This window comes from Oncorhynchus mykiss, chromosome 22 (assembly GCF_057628025.1).
Source record: "Oncorhynchus mykiss isolate SJ-2025 chromosome 22, ASM5762802v1, whole genome shotgun sequence".
Lineage (NCBI taxonomy): Eukaryota > Metazoa > Chordata > Actinopteri > Salmoniformes > Salmonidae > Oncorhynchus > Oncorhynchus mykiss.
Window position 1 is genome coordinate 18,938,902 of NC_143043.1, and position 12,328 is coordinate 18,951,229.

A 12,328-nucleotide genomic window follows, 5' to 3' on the forward strand; every position below is an offset into this window, starting at 1 on the left:
GCCTGTAATGAAAGGGCTATGATCAGGGTACGTGTAGCCAGTTTACCCTGTTATAGAATGTCCTTTGAAAGTCTTATGTGTCAGGTGGACTGAGCTCAGTAAGACTGCCACAGTTTTGAGGCCAGTTTCTGGTGGGAGTCAATTGGGCAGAGATTTCACATTGTTGGTCTTCAAAGGTGCAGCAGGCCCTGTAATAACTTTGAACAATGTAGTTTACATTCTTGGACAGAAGAAAGGGAAGTAAATAATTGGAGGTTGTCGTGGCAACTCCGCCAGTTAAATTTGTGGGGGGGGAAAATCAGGCCTGAAAAGTCTGAACAAGAATCCTAGAAAAGATATTCCCCCGTGAATCTCTGCGGCTTCTTGACATCCCTCCGTGCACCTATTTAACTTTTAATTCAAATAAAGCCGTTTTGTAGGGCATCCCTAAGTTTAATATAGGCATTGTTCAAAGTAAAGGCCATTAAAAAGTCAGAGCCTTTTCAGTTAAATGTTTTCTCATTATTACAAGGGCTTGCTTGGGCTTAATGGACACTCCAAACAAACGGCCATTTTTCCTGAAAGTGTTTTTTTCTCTGCCTGGGCACCATTCAAAAGGCATTCACTCATTATTATTTCAAAGGCAGGTGGGTGGAAAGTCAGCATAAGGGTTTCCTGTTGAAAATGTTCTCCTAATGTTATTCCCATGGATGAATCACGCTTAGATTGGTTCCTTTTCCTCAATGCATGCATACTTATATTCTCACATGGCGTCGGAGAAGAAGGCAGACGTTTTACGTGTCCCCAACCAATTGTGTTTTTTTTGTGTTTTTTTCGCATTGTTTGTAACTTGTCTTTTTACTTATTTTGTACATAATTTTGCCGCTACTGTCTCTTATGACCGAAAATAACTTCTGGACATCAGGACTGCGATTACTCACCACGGACTGGCAGTATCATTTTTTTCCTTTAACGAGTCTGACGAGGCGAACGATATACTGCTTTCTCGGGAACAGGCCCAGATCCCTGTGATTTACCTGAAGAAGAGGTTGGAGGAAAAGGGGCCAGAGGGCAGGCCTTCTGAGAATTCATATGCGATCAAATAAACCCCCACTTCCTTCCATTCTGCTAGCAAACGTGCAATCTTTGGAGAATAAAATCGATGACCGACGCGGAAGATTAAACTACCAATAGGACATTCAAACTGTAATATCTTATGCTTCACGGAGTCGTGGCTGAACAACGACACGATCAACATACAGCTGGCTGGTTATAGGCTGTACCGGCAGGATAGAACAGCGGCGTCTGGTAAGACAATAGGCGACGGACTATTGTAAATAACAGCTGTTGCACGATATCTAAGGAAGATCATGATCAGCTGTAGACCAATTATCTACCTAGAGAGTTTATCTGTATTTTTCCTAGCTGTTTACATACCACCAACATTGACTGAGGTGTTTTCCGCCATAAGCAAACAAGAAAATGCTCACCCAGAGGTAGCGCTCATAGTAGCCGGGGACTTTAATTCAGGGAAACTTAAATCCGTTTTACCAAATTTCTATCAGTATGTTAAAATGTGCAACCAGAGGGGGAAAAAACTCTGGACCACCTTTACTCCACACACAGAGATGCATACAAAGCTCTCCCTCGCCCTCCTTTTTTCTAATCTGACCATAATTCTATCCTCCTGATTCCTGCTTACAAGCAAAATCTAAAGCAGGAAGCACCAGTGACTAGATCAATAAAAAAGTGGTCAGATGAAGCAGATGCTAAGCTACAGGACTGTTTTAATAGCACAGACTAGAATATGTTCCGGGATTCCTCCGATGGCATTGAGGAGGACACCACATCAGTCATTGGCTTCATCAATAAGTGCATTGATGATGTCATCCCCACAGTGACCGTACATACATACCCCAACCCGAAGCCATGGATTACAGGCAACATCCGCACTGAGCTAAAGGCTAGAGCTGCCGCTTTCAAAGAGCGGGACTCTAACCCGAAAGCTTATAAGAATTCTCGCTATGCCCTCTGACGAACCATCAAACAGGCAAAGTGTCAATACAGGACTAAGATTGAATCGTACTACACCGGCTCTGACACTCATCGGATGTGGCAGGGCTTGCAAACTATTACAGACTACAAAGGGAAGCACAGAAGAGAGCTGCCCAGTGACACAAGCCTACCAGACGAGCTAAACTACTTCTATGCTCGCTTCGAGGAAAATAACACTGTAACATGCATGCTGTTCCGGAAGACTGTGATCACGCTCTCTGCAGCCAATGTGAATAAGACCTTTAAATAGGTGTCTTCAGTGCAATTTTCAACCTCTACCTGTCCAAGTCTGTAATACCAACATGTTTTAAGCAGACCACCATAGTGCCTGTGCCCAAGAACACTAAGGTAACCTGCCTAAATGACTACCGACCCGTAGCACTCACGTCTGTAGCCATGAAGTGCTTTAAAGGCGGGTCATGGCTCACAACACCATTATCCCAGAAACCCTAGAACCACTGCAATTTGCATACCACCCCAACAGATCCACAGATGATGCAATCTCTATTGCACTCCACACTGCCCTTTCCCACCTGGACAAAAGGAACACCAATGTGAGAATGCTATTAATTGACTACAGCTCAGCGTTTAATACCATAGTGCCCTGAAAGATCATCAATAAACTAAGGACACTGGGACTAAACACCTCCCTCTGCAACTGGATCCTGGACTTCCGGATGGGCCACCCACAGGTGGTAAGGGTAGGTAACAACACATCCCCCACACTGATCCTCAACACAGGGGCCCCTCAGGGGTGCGTGCTCAGTCCCCTCCTGTACTCCCTGTTCACTCATGACTGCACGGTCAGGCACAACACCATCGTTACGTTTTCCGATGACACAACAGTGGTGGGCCTGATCACTGACAATGACGAGACAGCCTATAGGGAGGTCAGAGACCTGGCCGTGTGGTGCCAGGACAACAACCACTCTCTCAACGTGATCAAGACAAAGGAGATGATTGTGGACTACAGGAAAAAGAGGACCAAGCACGCCCCCATTCTCATCTACGGGGCTGCAGTGGAGCAGGTTGAGAGCTTCAAGTTCCTTGGTGTCTACATCACCAACAAACGAACATGGTCCTAGCACACCAAGACAATTGTGAACAGGGCATACAAAACCTATTCCCCCTCAGGAGACTTAAAAGATTTGGCATGGGTCCTCAGATCCTCAAAAGGTTCTACAGCTGCACCATCGAGAGCATCCTGACTGGTTGCATCACTGCCCCCCCCCCCCTCCCCCCCTCTTTTACACCGCTGCTACTCTCTGTTGTTATCATCTATGCATAGTCACTTTAATAACTCTACCTCCATGCACACATTACCTCAACTAACCGGTGCCCCCGCACATTGACTCTGTACCGGGTACCCCCCTGTATATAGTCTCGCTATTGTTATTTTACTGCTGCCCTTTAATTACTTGTTACTTTTATTTCTTATTCTTATCCATATTTTTTTTAAACTGCATTGTTGGTTAGGGGCTCGTAAGTAAGCATTTCACTGTAAGGTCTACACCTGTTGTAGTCGGCGCATGTGACAAATACAATTTGATTTGACATTCTAACATGTTGCAGAAGGGTATATCTGTCACAATCGTCGTATGAAGCGGACCAAGATGCAGCGTGGTATGTGTTCATGATGATTTTTTAATAAAAGAAAGCACTGAACACTGAATACAAACTATACAAAACAATAAACGAAATAACGACCGTGAAGCTATAATGAGAACTGTGCTGACACAAGCAACTAACATAGACAATCACCCATAAACAAACAGTGAAACCCAGGCTACCTAAGTATGATTCTCAATCAGAGACAACTAATGACACCTGCCTCTGATTGAGAACCATACTAGGCTGAAACATAGAAATCCCAAAATCATAGAAAAACAAACATAGACTGCCGACCCCAACTCACGCCCTGACCATACTAAATAACGACAAAACAAAGGAAATAAAGGTCAGAACGTGACAATATCATATATCAATAGCATTGGCTGATACAAATAACATCCTTAATAATATGTGCATAAACTTGTTTTGGATTGACTAGTAAACATCCTCTTGTGTTGATGGATGAGGAAGATCTACTTCACTACTTATTTTGGACATAAACAGATGACCGGAGTAATAACCCTGTGCCCTAAACACACCATTTGGAGGGACTCCCTCTCAGGCTAGACAAGCAAACACTCCCCTCCACCCCACCCCCCATCCCCTCCCATCAGCCCGCCACTGGCCCTCGGTGAGCACGCCTCGGTCACATGACTGCTAATGACTGTTTTGCTGTTGACCCCATTCACTGCTGCACAAACAGATGTCTTATCTCGCTGCCAAATTTTTGTTCCTGCGTTTTAAGAGCCGCTCCACACGCACAGGAAGGCTTTCTTCTCTCTAATTTCTCTCAGATGATGACGGAATTAGGAGTTAGCCGGGGTTTATACTAAGAGAACTCCTATTCGGGATGACTCACGGGTAAACCATGTGGAAATTATCCGACACTCAACCCCTTCCTTTGATCCATTGACTATACTACTAGTCAAATTCCCTGTGGAATACAGGTTGACTATTCCCTAATTCCTATGTTTTAACACATAACGTAGGCAGCCTGCTATCTGAATGGATCTACAATTACTATCTACTATTCGATATTACATTTCTAAAGCCCATTTAATTGGATGAACGCTTCACCATTACCCTTTAGATAAGGTAGTCTTTTTGAGCTTGAATATAACGTGTGTGTGTGTGTGTGTGTGTGTGTGTGTGTGTGTGTGTGTGTGTGTGTGTGTGTGTGTGTGTTGTTTGACAAGGAAAATTCGGACAAGTGGGGACATTTCGCCGGGTCCCCACAAGGAACACGTTTTTTTTAGGCTTAGGGGTTAGGTTTAGGGTTAGGTTTAGTTTTAGGATTAGGGTTTTAGGCTTAAGGTTAGGTTGAACAGGCAGTTAACCCACTGTTCCTAGGCCGTCATTGAAAATCATTGAAAATGAGAAGAATTTGTTCTTAACTGACTTGCCTAGTTAAATAAAGGTAAAAAAATAAAAATTAAATTAAAAAAAAAAAAAAAAAAGGTTTAGGGTTAAGGGTTAGGGAATTAGGATTTTGAATGGGACATTTTTTGGGGGTCCCCACGAGGATAGTAAAACAAAGGTGTTTGTGTGGTGAACAGGGAGGAGTGTTGCTGACCCCTCTTTCCATTCCAGAGAGCTCTTTAGAGTTATTAGAGCAGCACACACACACACACACACACACACACAGACACACACACACACACACACACACACACACACACACACACACACACACACACACACACACACACACACACACACACACACACACACACACACACACACACACACACACACACACACACACACACACACACGCGCGCGCGCGCGCACACACACACACACTCTGAGCGCTGGTGCTGCTGAGTGCTGAAACACACTCCTCCCTTCGCCTAGCCATCAATCTCACCTTTACCTCCTCACCAACCCCTCTGATTCAACACATGTTCTGGGTGCGGCTTTGCTCTGCTGTTCTTTTCTGTGTGGGGCCAAATTCATTGTTCCTAAATAGTTGGATGTTGTTTTTTCTGTCGGCGTATTACTTTAGTGTTAGGCTGGGCTCTGAATACAGCAGGACGCTGATGAATATTAATGGGGAGCGGCTGCTCCCCGGGTACCCGTAACTGTGTCTTATGTTTCTGCTGATGCTATTGAAATACAGGAAGAAATCAGCTGATGTGGGTCTCAACCAGCCGTGGGCTGCATGCAAATCACTACTCATCACTATTCATGGTGACCCTTTATTAGCGAAAAACACAGGCAGACAAAGACGGCAAAGCGGGAGAAAGACATCATGGCCAGGGTTAACCCAATCACGGTAGTCAGATGGGTCTCAGAGTGTGCATTCAAAATGGCACCCCATTCCCCATCTTCTTTTAGCAACGCTGGTGTATTTAAAACGGAACAGTCCACGGGAAGCCAGAAGTGAAATCAAATTTAATTTCAACTTACTGTGCCAGTGGGCTGGACTGTTGGTCCTAGAAACAGGGGGAATTTAAGACAAACTGTCTCAAGGAGTGGTCACCAATGCAATCTCCAAGACATTCCTCATCGATCACCAAACATTTCTGTGAAGAACTCAACGATAAAGCTTTTCTCGCTGTCGGAGGTATGTGCACTTGATTCAGCAGCCTTAGCGCGGGGAAGGCAAAAGTGTTCCCATTTTGAACCATTTCATATGTCTGAAGGTAGAACTCCACCTACAAGGCAGGCCCAGAGAGCAAATCACGTGCAACTATAAGGCCTGCCGCTGGCCAATCAGATGGCTCAGATCACCGTGCCTGCACAGTTTCCTCGAGCCATAGACTCTGTAAAAAGAAATCTTGAACGCACAACAAAGTTGATGCTGTAAGACATGCTGTCAGACATATGAAATGGTTCAAAATGGGAACACTGTAAAACCCCGACTACAGAGACAGCTAATACAGAAAAGAGCTGCCGTTTTTTTTATGAGTAAGCGTACGTTTAAATTGTTATTCAGCACTGCCCAAACGTTGTTCGACAATTTTTATAAGCCATAAAATGCCTTCTCCCTACTTCCATTTACGCTATAACCAGCACTGCAGCTGCAATGAATAAGCACAGCAAAGTGTTCCGATAAGCTTGCATTGTTATTATTAGCGGTTTGTGTCTTTTTTTAATATTGAGGAATATTTTACTTTCTCTGCTCATAGGAGTAACAACATGAATTGGTGCATGAGGCAAAGATAATGCTGTTCGACTTGAGTTTCACCATCACCTGGAAGACGGTGTCCCCCGTTTCTCAGCGGAGGGAGGGTGAGTCGGATGAGAGACAGCCTCGCCGCTGTTCCCTCCCTCCCCTCAGACTGACCATCAGATGCAGGCCATCAGTCCAGTAAAAAAAGAAATACTATACTATGCTCAGTCAGCTATGCCTCACAAGTAATACAACAAATGATCAATTACCAGTGATTATATACCACTTTTAAAAAAAAAATATACATCATTTCAAAATGGTCTGAGAACAACATCATTGGCAGGGCAATTCAAGCGTAGCCAATATGCAGTGATAATGTATTGGGCCTATAAATTACTGCACAAACCTCATTGCTACAGTACTGTTTTTAATTGGTTAATGTTGCATAGGCTTATGTTTTTTTTTACGTCATGTTTAAAAAAATTAAAAATTAAAAAATATGAGCGGTAGATCTCGGCATGCACTTTGAGTCAGAAAGTGATCTTGACTCACCAAAAGGTTGGTGTGACCACTTTCCAAATGTGGGTCTGTTGTCGACCCACTTACTCTCTGCTTACCATGTCAAAAATAAGTCACCCACAAGTTATTCCTTGTTTGTGCACATACAGTATGGCACACGTACAGGATTGAGGTAAGCAGAGAGAAATGGAACGTCTGTTTATGAATAATATTAATAATAACTTCTGGCTTCCCACAATTGCGTGCAAGGCTAGTGTAAATACACCAGCATTGCTAAAAGCAGCTACCTATTTCCTCTACAGAGCACTACTTTTTGAGCCCTATGGGCCCTGGTCAAAAGTAGTGCGCTAAAAGCAATAGGGTTCAATTTGGGACTCGGACAGGGAGAAGGAATTATTCATGGGATATGACTGTGTAAGCAGTTCTGGTGACCTCTGGATAAACTACGTTGAAACAGAATCCAAAATCCTCCCTCACACCTGCCGTGCCTGAAACTGAAATGAATGCCAATAAAGAGATTTGAGTTGGAAAGTTTGAGATGTTGGTGTTTTTTCCAGGTGTGTCATGGTGGTCATTAACACCTTTGAATGTTTCCTGTCTTTTATCACCACTCAGCAACAAGAACAAGACCCCACCAACCTGTATATCTCCAACCTGCCGCTGTCGATGGACGAGCAGGAGCTGGAAAACATGCTGAAACCGTTTGGCCAAGTCATCTCTACCCGGATACTGAGGGACTCCAATGGAGCCAGTAGAGGAGTGGGCTTTGCAAGGTCAGCCTCTGGCATACTGTGCTCAAAATAATCTTATTCTATTTGATTCTATTCTAAATGACCACGTACTGTAGTTGTAGAATGAACAGGAGTCACAACCCCACATTCCTGATTTTTTTTTTTTTATCCACATGACAGAAATTGATAGCGTGAGTTTGTGCTATTATGCCAACTCCTTGTCACTCCTTGTTATGCAAATGTATGTTGGGCTTGGCAAGGCCAGCAATGGAGTTTACAAGTGCACAAACAGATCTGAGATCAGGCTTAACATTTATATCACATAATCAAAATACCCAACAATACATGGCTTCCCACTGGGCATAGACGTCAATTCAATTTATATTCTATGTTGGTTCGTTGTAATTTCATTGAAATGACGTGGAAACACGTTGATTCAACCAGTGTGTGCCCGTTGGGTTGACTATAGCGGCAGCCCATTCGTTTGCAATAAAGTGTTATTGTATTTCCACTGATTTTAATTCAGTTTTTCACAAGAGAGGTTGAGTGAACACAGTGTGGTTAGCTGTTGATCCTAGGGGACGACAAAGGTTTAATGCAAGGGTTCTGGTGGCGCGCGCGCGCGAGGGAGAGAGAGAGAGAGAGAGAAAGGGAACAAAGGGAGAGAGCATGCATCCTGTTGAAAAGGGCGTAATTATAGTGTTAATCGGGGCCTCCTCCTTTCAAGCTCGCATAACAGGACACCAGGCCAATCTAAAAGGGTTTGATTCACAAATTAGCAACATAGGATCATAGGAATGTCTGTCTATGAGAGGGTGTGTTGTCAAGTCCCTTTACTACATCGAATATATGAATATATACTAACCTCAAGTGCACTCTAAGACCTGTCAACCGAGATAAAAGTCCAGTATATTAATATTTAAAATGACATTTTATGGAAACGCCTGCATTTGTGTTCACTCTTCAACATAAAGCAGTGTAGGATGCCACCATGTGATTGTGCAGTATATATCGTGGATTTGATTAACTTCATTTAACCTGCATATTTCAGGATGGAGTCGACAGATAAATGTGATGCCGTTATCGCTCACTTCAACGGGAAGTTTATTAAGACACCACCTGGAGTTCCTGGTAAGAGACCGATTTCTACAACTCAGTTTTTTTCGCTCTTTTGAGCAGCAGCACTGCTCTCAAGGGTTCGCTCTTTTATTAAATAGCTTCAAATTACAGTAAATGGTGGATTGCCTGTCGGTTCATTGGGATGAGAACCAAGACATTGAGTCGTCAGGCAGCGAGGGGTCAAGCATGATAATACAGCGAGGGGTCAAACTGATAATACTGGGTATGTGTGTGGTGATGGGGCCCCATAGACCCAAAGTTATAAGGCCCCCATAGACCCAGCACTAAGAGGCAGAGTGCAGAGCTGCCTTGTGTGGCCAGAGAGCTGCCTGCCTTCTTTCCCACTCTAATCTATTTAATTGGATTATTTGACTCAAATAGTGTCCTCTGGCCCTGCTGCCTTTAGGAGAGGACGGGGATTACAGGGCCGCAGCTGCCAAATGTGATGTCTGTGTTTCCCAGCCGGGCGTCTTAAAGCCCACTCCCAAGCTCAGCAAGAGCTGGCCGCCTGATTGACAGTACAGTAAGCAATGCAGACAGCACCGTGCATACTATGGTAGCGTTTGTGAAGCCCCTCTCTCTCTCTGCCTTTGTTCCCTTTCACTCTCTCTCTCTCTCTCTCTCTCTCTCTCTCTCTCTCTCTCTCTCTCTCTCTCTCTCTCTCTCTCTCTCTCTCTCCAGCACCACCGGAGCCCTTGCTGTGCAAGTTTGCTGACGGCGGGCAGAAAAAGAGGCAAAGCCAGAATAAATTTGTGCAAAACAGCCGCGCGTGGGCTAGAGACGGCGATGCTAGACTGGTGAGTGCTGCTGCCCTTTCGTTTCAGCATGCATTTTGGATGGAGTGTGAATTACTGTACATGGAGGAGCACATCTATCGCGGGCATTCTGGCTCCAGTTTTAATGAACATGCGTCAAGGTTAAATCTTATACCAAAAACGGACAGATTTACGAAGTGTAAATACAGTACTTAGTCCACAGGTGTCAAGGGGAGATGTGTTTGTGTGTGTAGGTTGCCTCAGGGTATGGGTTAGCTCCTCTCATTAGGTTAGCTCGTCTCGTTTTAGCTCCTGTTATTTTGTATGTCCCCAGGCTGGAATGACCCTCACGTACGACCCCACCACAGCTGCTATGCAAAATGGGTAAGAAGAGCCACTGCAACAAATCCATAGTGTTCCTATTATCTTGTAGGACTTTATAAGCAGTTGAACTTCCTTCTACAGATTTTATGTGTCGCCGTACAGCATCGGAAACAGGATGATCTCTCAAACGTCCATGTCTCCATATATCTCCCCTCTCTCCACGTACCAGGTTGGCATCTACCTCATTCAATTTCAATGGATAGATGGGTTTGCATGACTTTGAATAGCGTTACTATTACATACACCCATAATACACATTTTCTGTAACTGACCAGGTATTTATGAACCTTTTATGACACGTGGGAGTGTTCTCCTTGGAGGATTGTGGTTCGGGATGTGAGAGGTCACTATGGCCTTTCTCAGAGCTATGTTTTTGTGTGTGTGTGTGTGTGTGTGTGTGTGTGTGTGTGTGTGTGTGTGTGTGTGTGTGTGTGTGTGTGTGTGTGTGTGTGTGTGTGTGTGTGTGTGTGTAAAGTCAGTGCAAGAGAGTCAATGCAAATAGTCCGGGTAGCCATTTGATTAACTGTTCAGCAGTCTTATGGCTTGGGGGTAGAAGCTGTTCAGGAGCCTTTTGGTCCCAGACTCCGGGCACTCCGGGCACTGCTTGCCGTGCTGTAGCAGAGAGAAAGGTGGCTGGGGTCTTTAGACAATTTTCCGGGCCTTTCTCTGACACTGCCTAGTATAGAGGTGTGCGTCCCAAATGGCACCCTGTGCTCCATATAGTGCACTATTTTTGACCCAGGGCTCCGGTCAAACTTAGCGCGCCACATAGGGAATAGGGTGCCATTTGGGACGCAGTCCTGTAGTGCTGAGCCAAACACAGAGGCGTGTGAGCTCCTGAAATAGCTCCCTCCCAGTGCCTGCCCTGTGCTAGTATATTTACAGAGTGTATGTGTGATGTTCCAGGTACAGAATCCCTCCTGGGTTACTCACCAGCCCTACATCATGCAGCACCCAGTAAGACCAAATATACTACCTTTCTCTCGCCATCCTTTACTCTATTGCCTCTTTCCTCACATCTCCTGTCCTTTTCTTTCCTCCCTCACTTTGTCATGTTTCTCCTCTCCTTTTTTCCACTTTCCATCTTATCTCTTCTGTTCTTTCTTACTCTGGTCAGATGCATAAATCAGCTGTTCCCTTCGCTTTGTGTTATTTCGAAAAAGAGGAGAAACGGGGATGTGGAAAGGGACATGAAGGGTGATGATGCCACACTTACAGTACAGTGTGTGACTGGGCTCTCTGCGATTTACTGGCACTACGGTGTTGACAAAAATACTAGCACCAGGATGCCTGGCTCCCTTGGTGTTGCTCACCACACGACAAGTTGGAAACACTTCAAACATCTTGTGTTTGATGACTGATTCCATTTGTATTTCCTAACAGATGGTTGGGAGCTGAGTAAGTATTGCTCTGAAATAAAGTATTTCTCATTTTCACAAGGAAATAGCGGTTCCCAATGGATGTTTTTACAAATAATCTTCCCCATGTGCCTCTAGCCTTTTCAGTGTTAATCAGCCAGGATTGTCAGTGTCTGTGTTCCAGTTGGCGCCCAATTCCTTATAAAGTGGCCCTACGTTTGACCCAAGTAATATAGGTCCTGGTCAAACGTAGTCCAATGTACATGGAATAGGGTGCCATTTGAGAGGCATCCAGTGACTTCTAAAGCCAGAATGGCCAGCTACCTTGTAATGTGGATACAGGATATGAAGTCCGACACACTGAGCTCAGTTGATCTCCCTCTTGGTCTGAAATCCAACACAGGGCAAGCCCTAGTGGAACGATAAATGATTCACGAAGGAAAAGGATTTCATCTAGGTATTACTGCAACCCTCTCCAGCCTCCACCTGTCTGCCCTGACTAGTGCCAAGAGACTGAACAGGATCCCAAATGGCACCCTGTTCCCTTTATAGTGTACTACTGTTGACCAGGTTCCCTTCGGGCTCTCGTCAAAAAGTAGTGCACTTACCTAGGACATGGGGTGCCATTTAGGACACAGTCAGTCTGTCCTTCTTTCTCTCTTCCCCTTTCTCCTGTTTCTGTCATTTAGATATTTGGGGTAG

The 12,328-nt window shown here is 44.6% G+C and overlaps 1 protein-coding gene across 12 annotated transcripts in view; it reads left to right on the forward strand.

The window, feature by feature from the left end:
• The window catches only part of rbms1b (RNA binding motif, single stranded interacting protein 1b), a 64,158-nt gene that overhangs the window by 40,917 nt on the left and 10,913 nt on the right, over positions 1 to 12,328 (forward strand). For all 12 annotated transcript variants that reach the window (XM_021579117.3, XM_021579116.3, XM_090215632.1 and 9 more), the window contains exons 5-10: positions 7,895 to 8,052; positions 9,062 to 9,141; positions 9,811 to 9,926; positions 10,219 to 10,268; positions 10,350 to 10,437; positions 11,175 to 11,225. In XM_021579117.3, the coding sequence (XP_021434792.1) occupies positions 7,895 to 8,052; positions 9,062 to 9,141; positions 9,811 to 9,926; positions 10,219 to 10,268; positions 10,350 to 10,437; positions 11,175 to 11,225 (543 nt within the window). The remainder of the gene's footprint in view (positions 1 to 7,894; positions 8,053 to 9,061; positions 9,142 to 9,810; positions 9,927 to 10,218; positions 10,269 to 10,349; positions 10,438 to 11,174; positions 11,226 to 12,328) is intronic.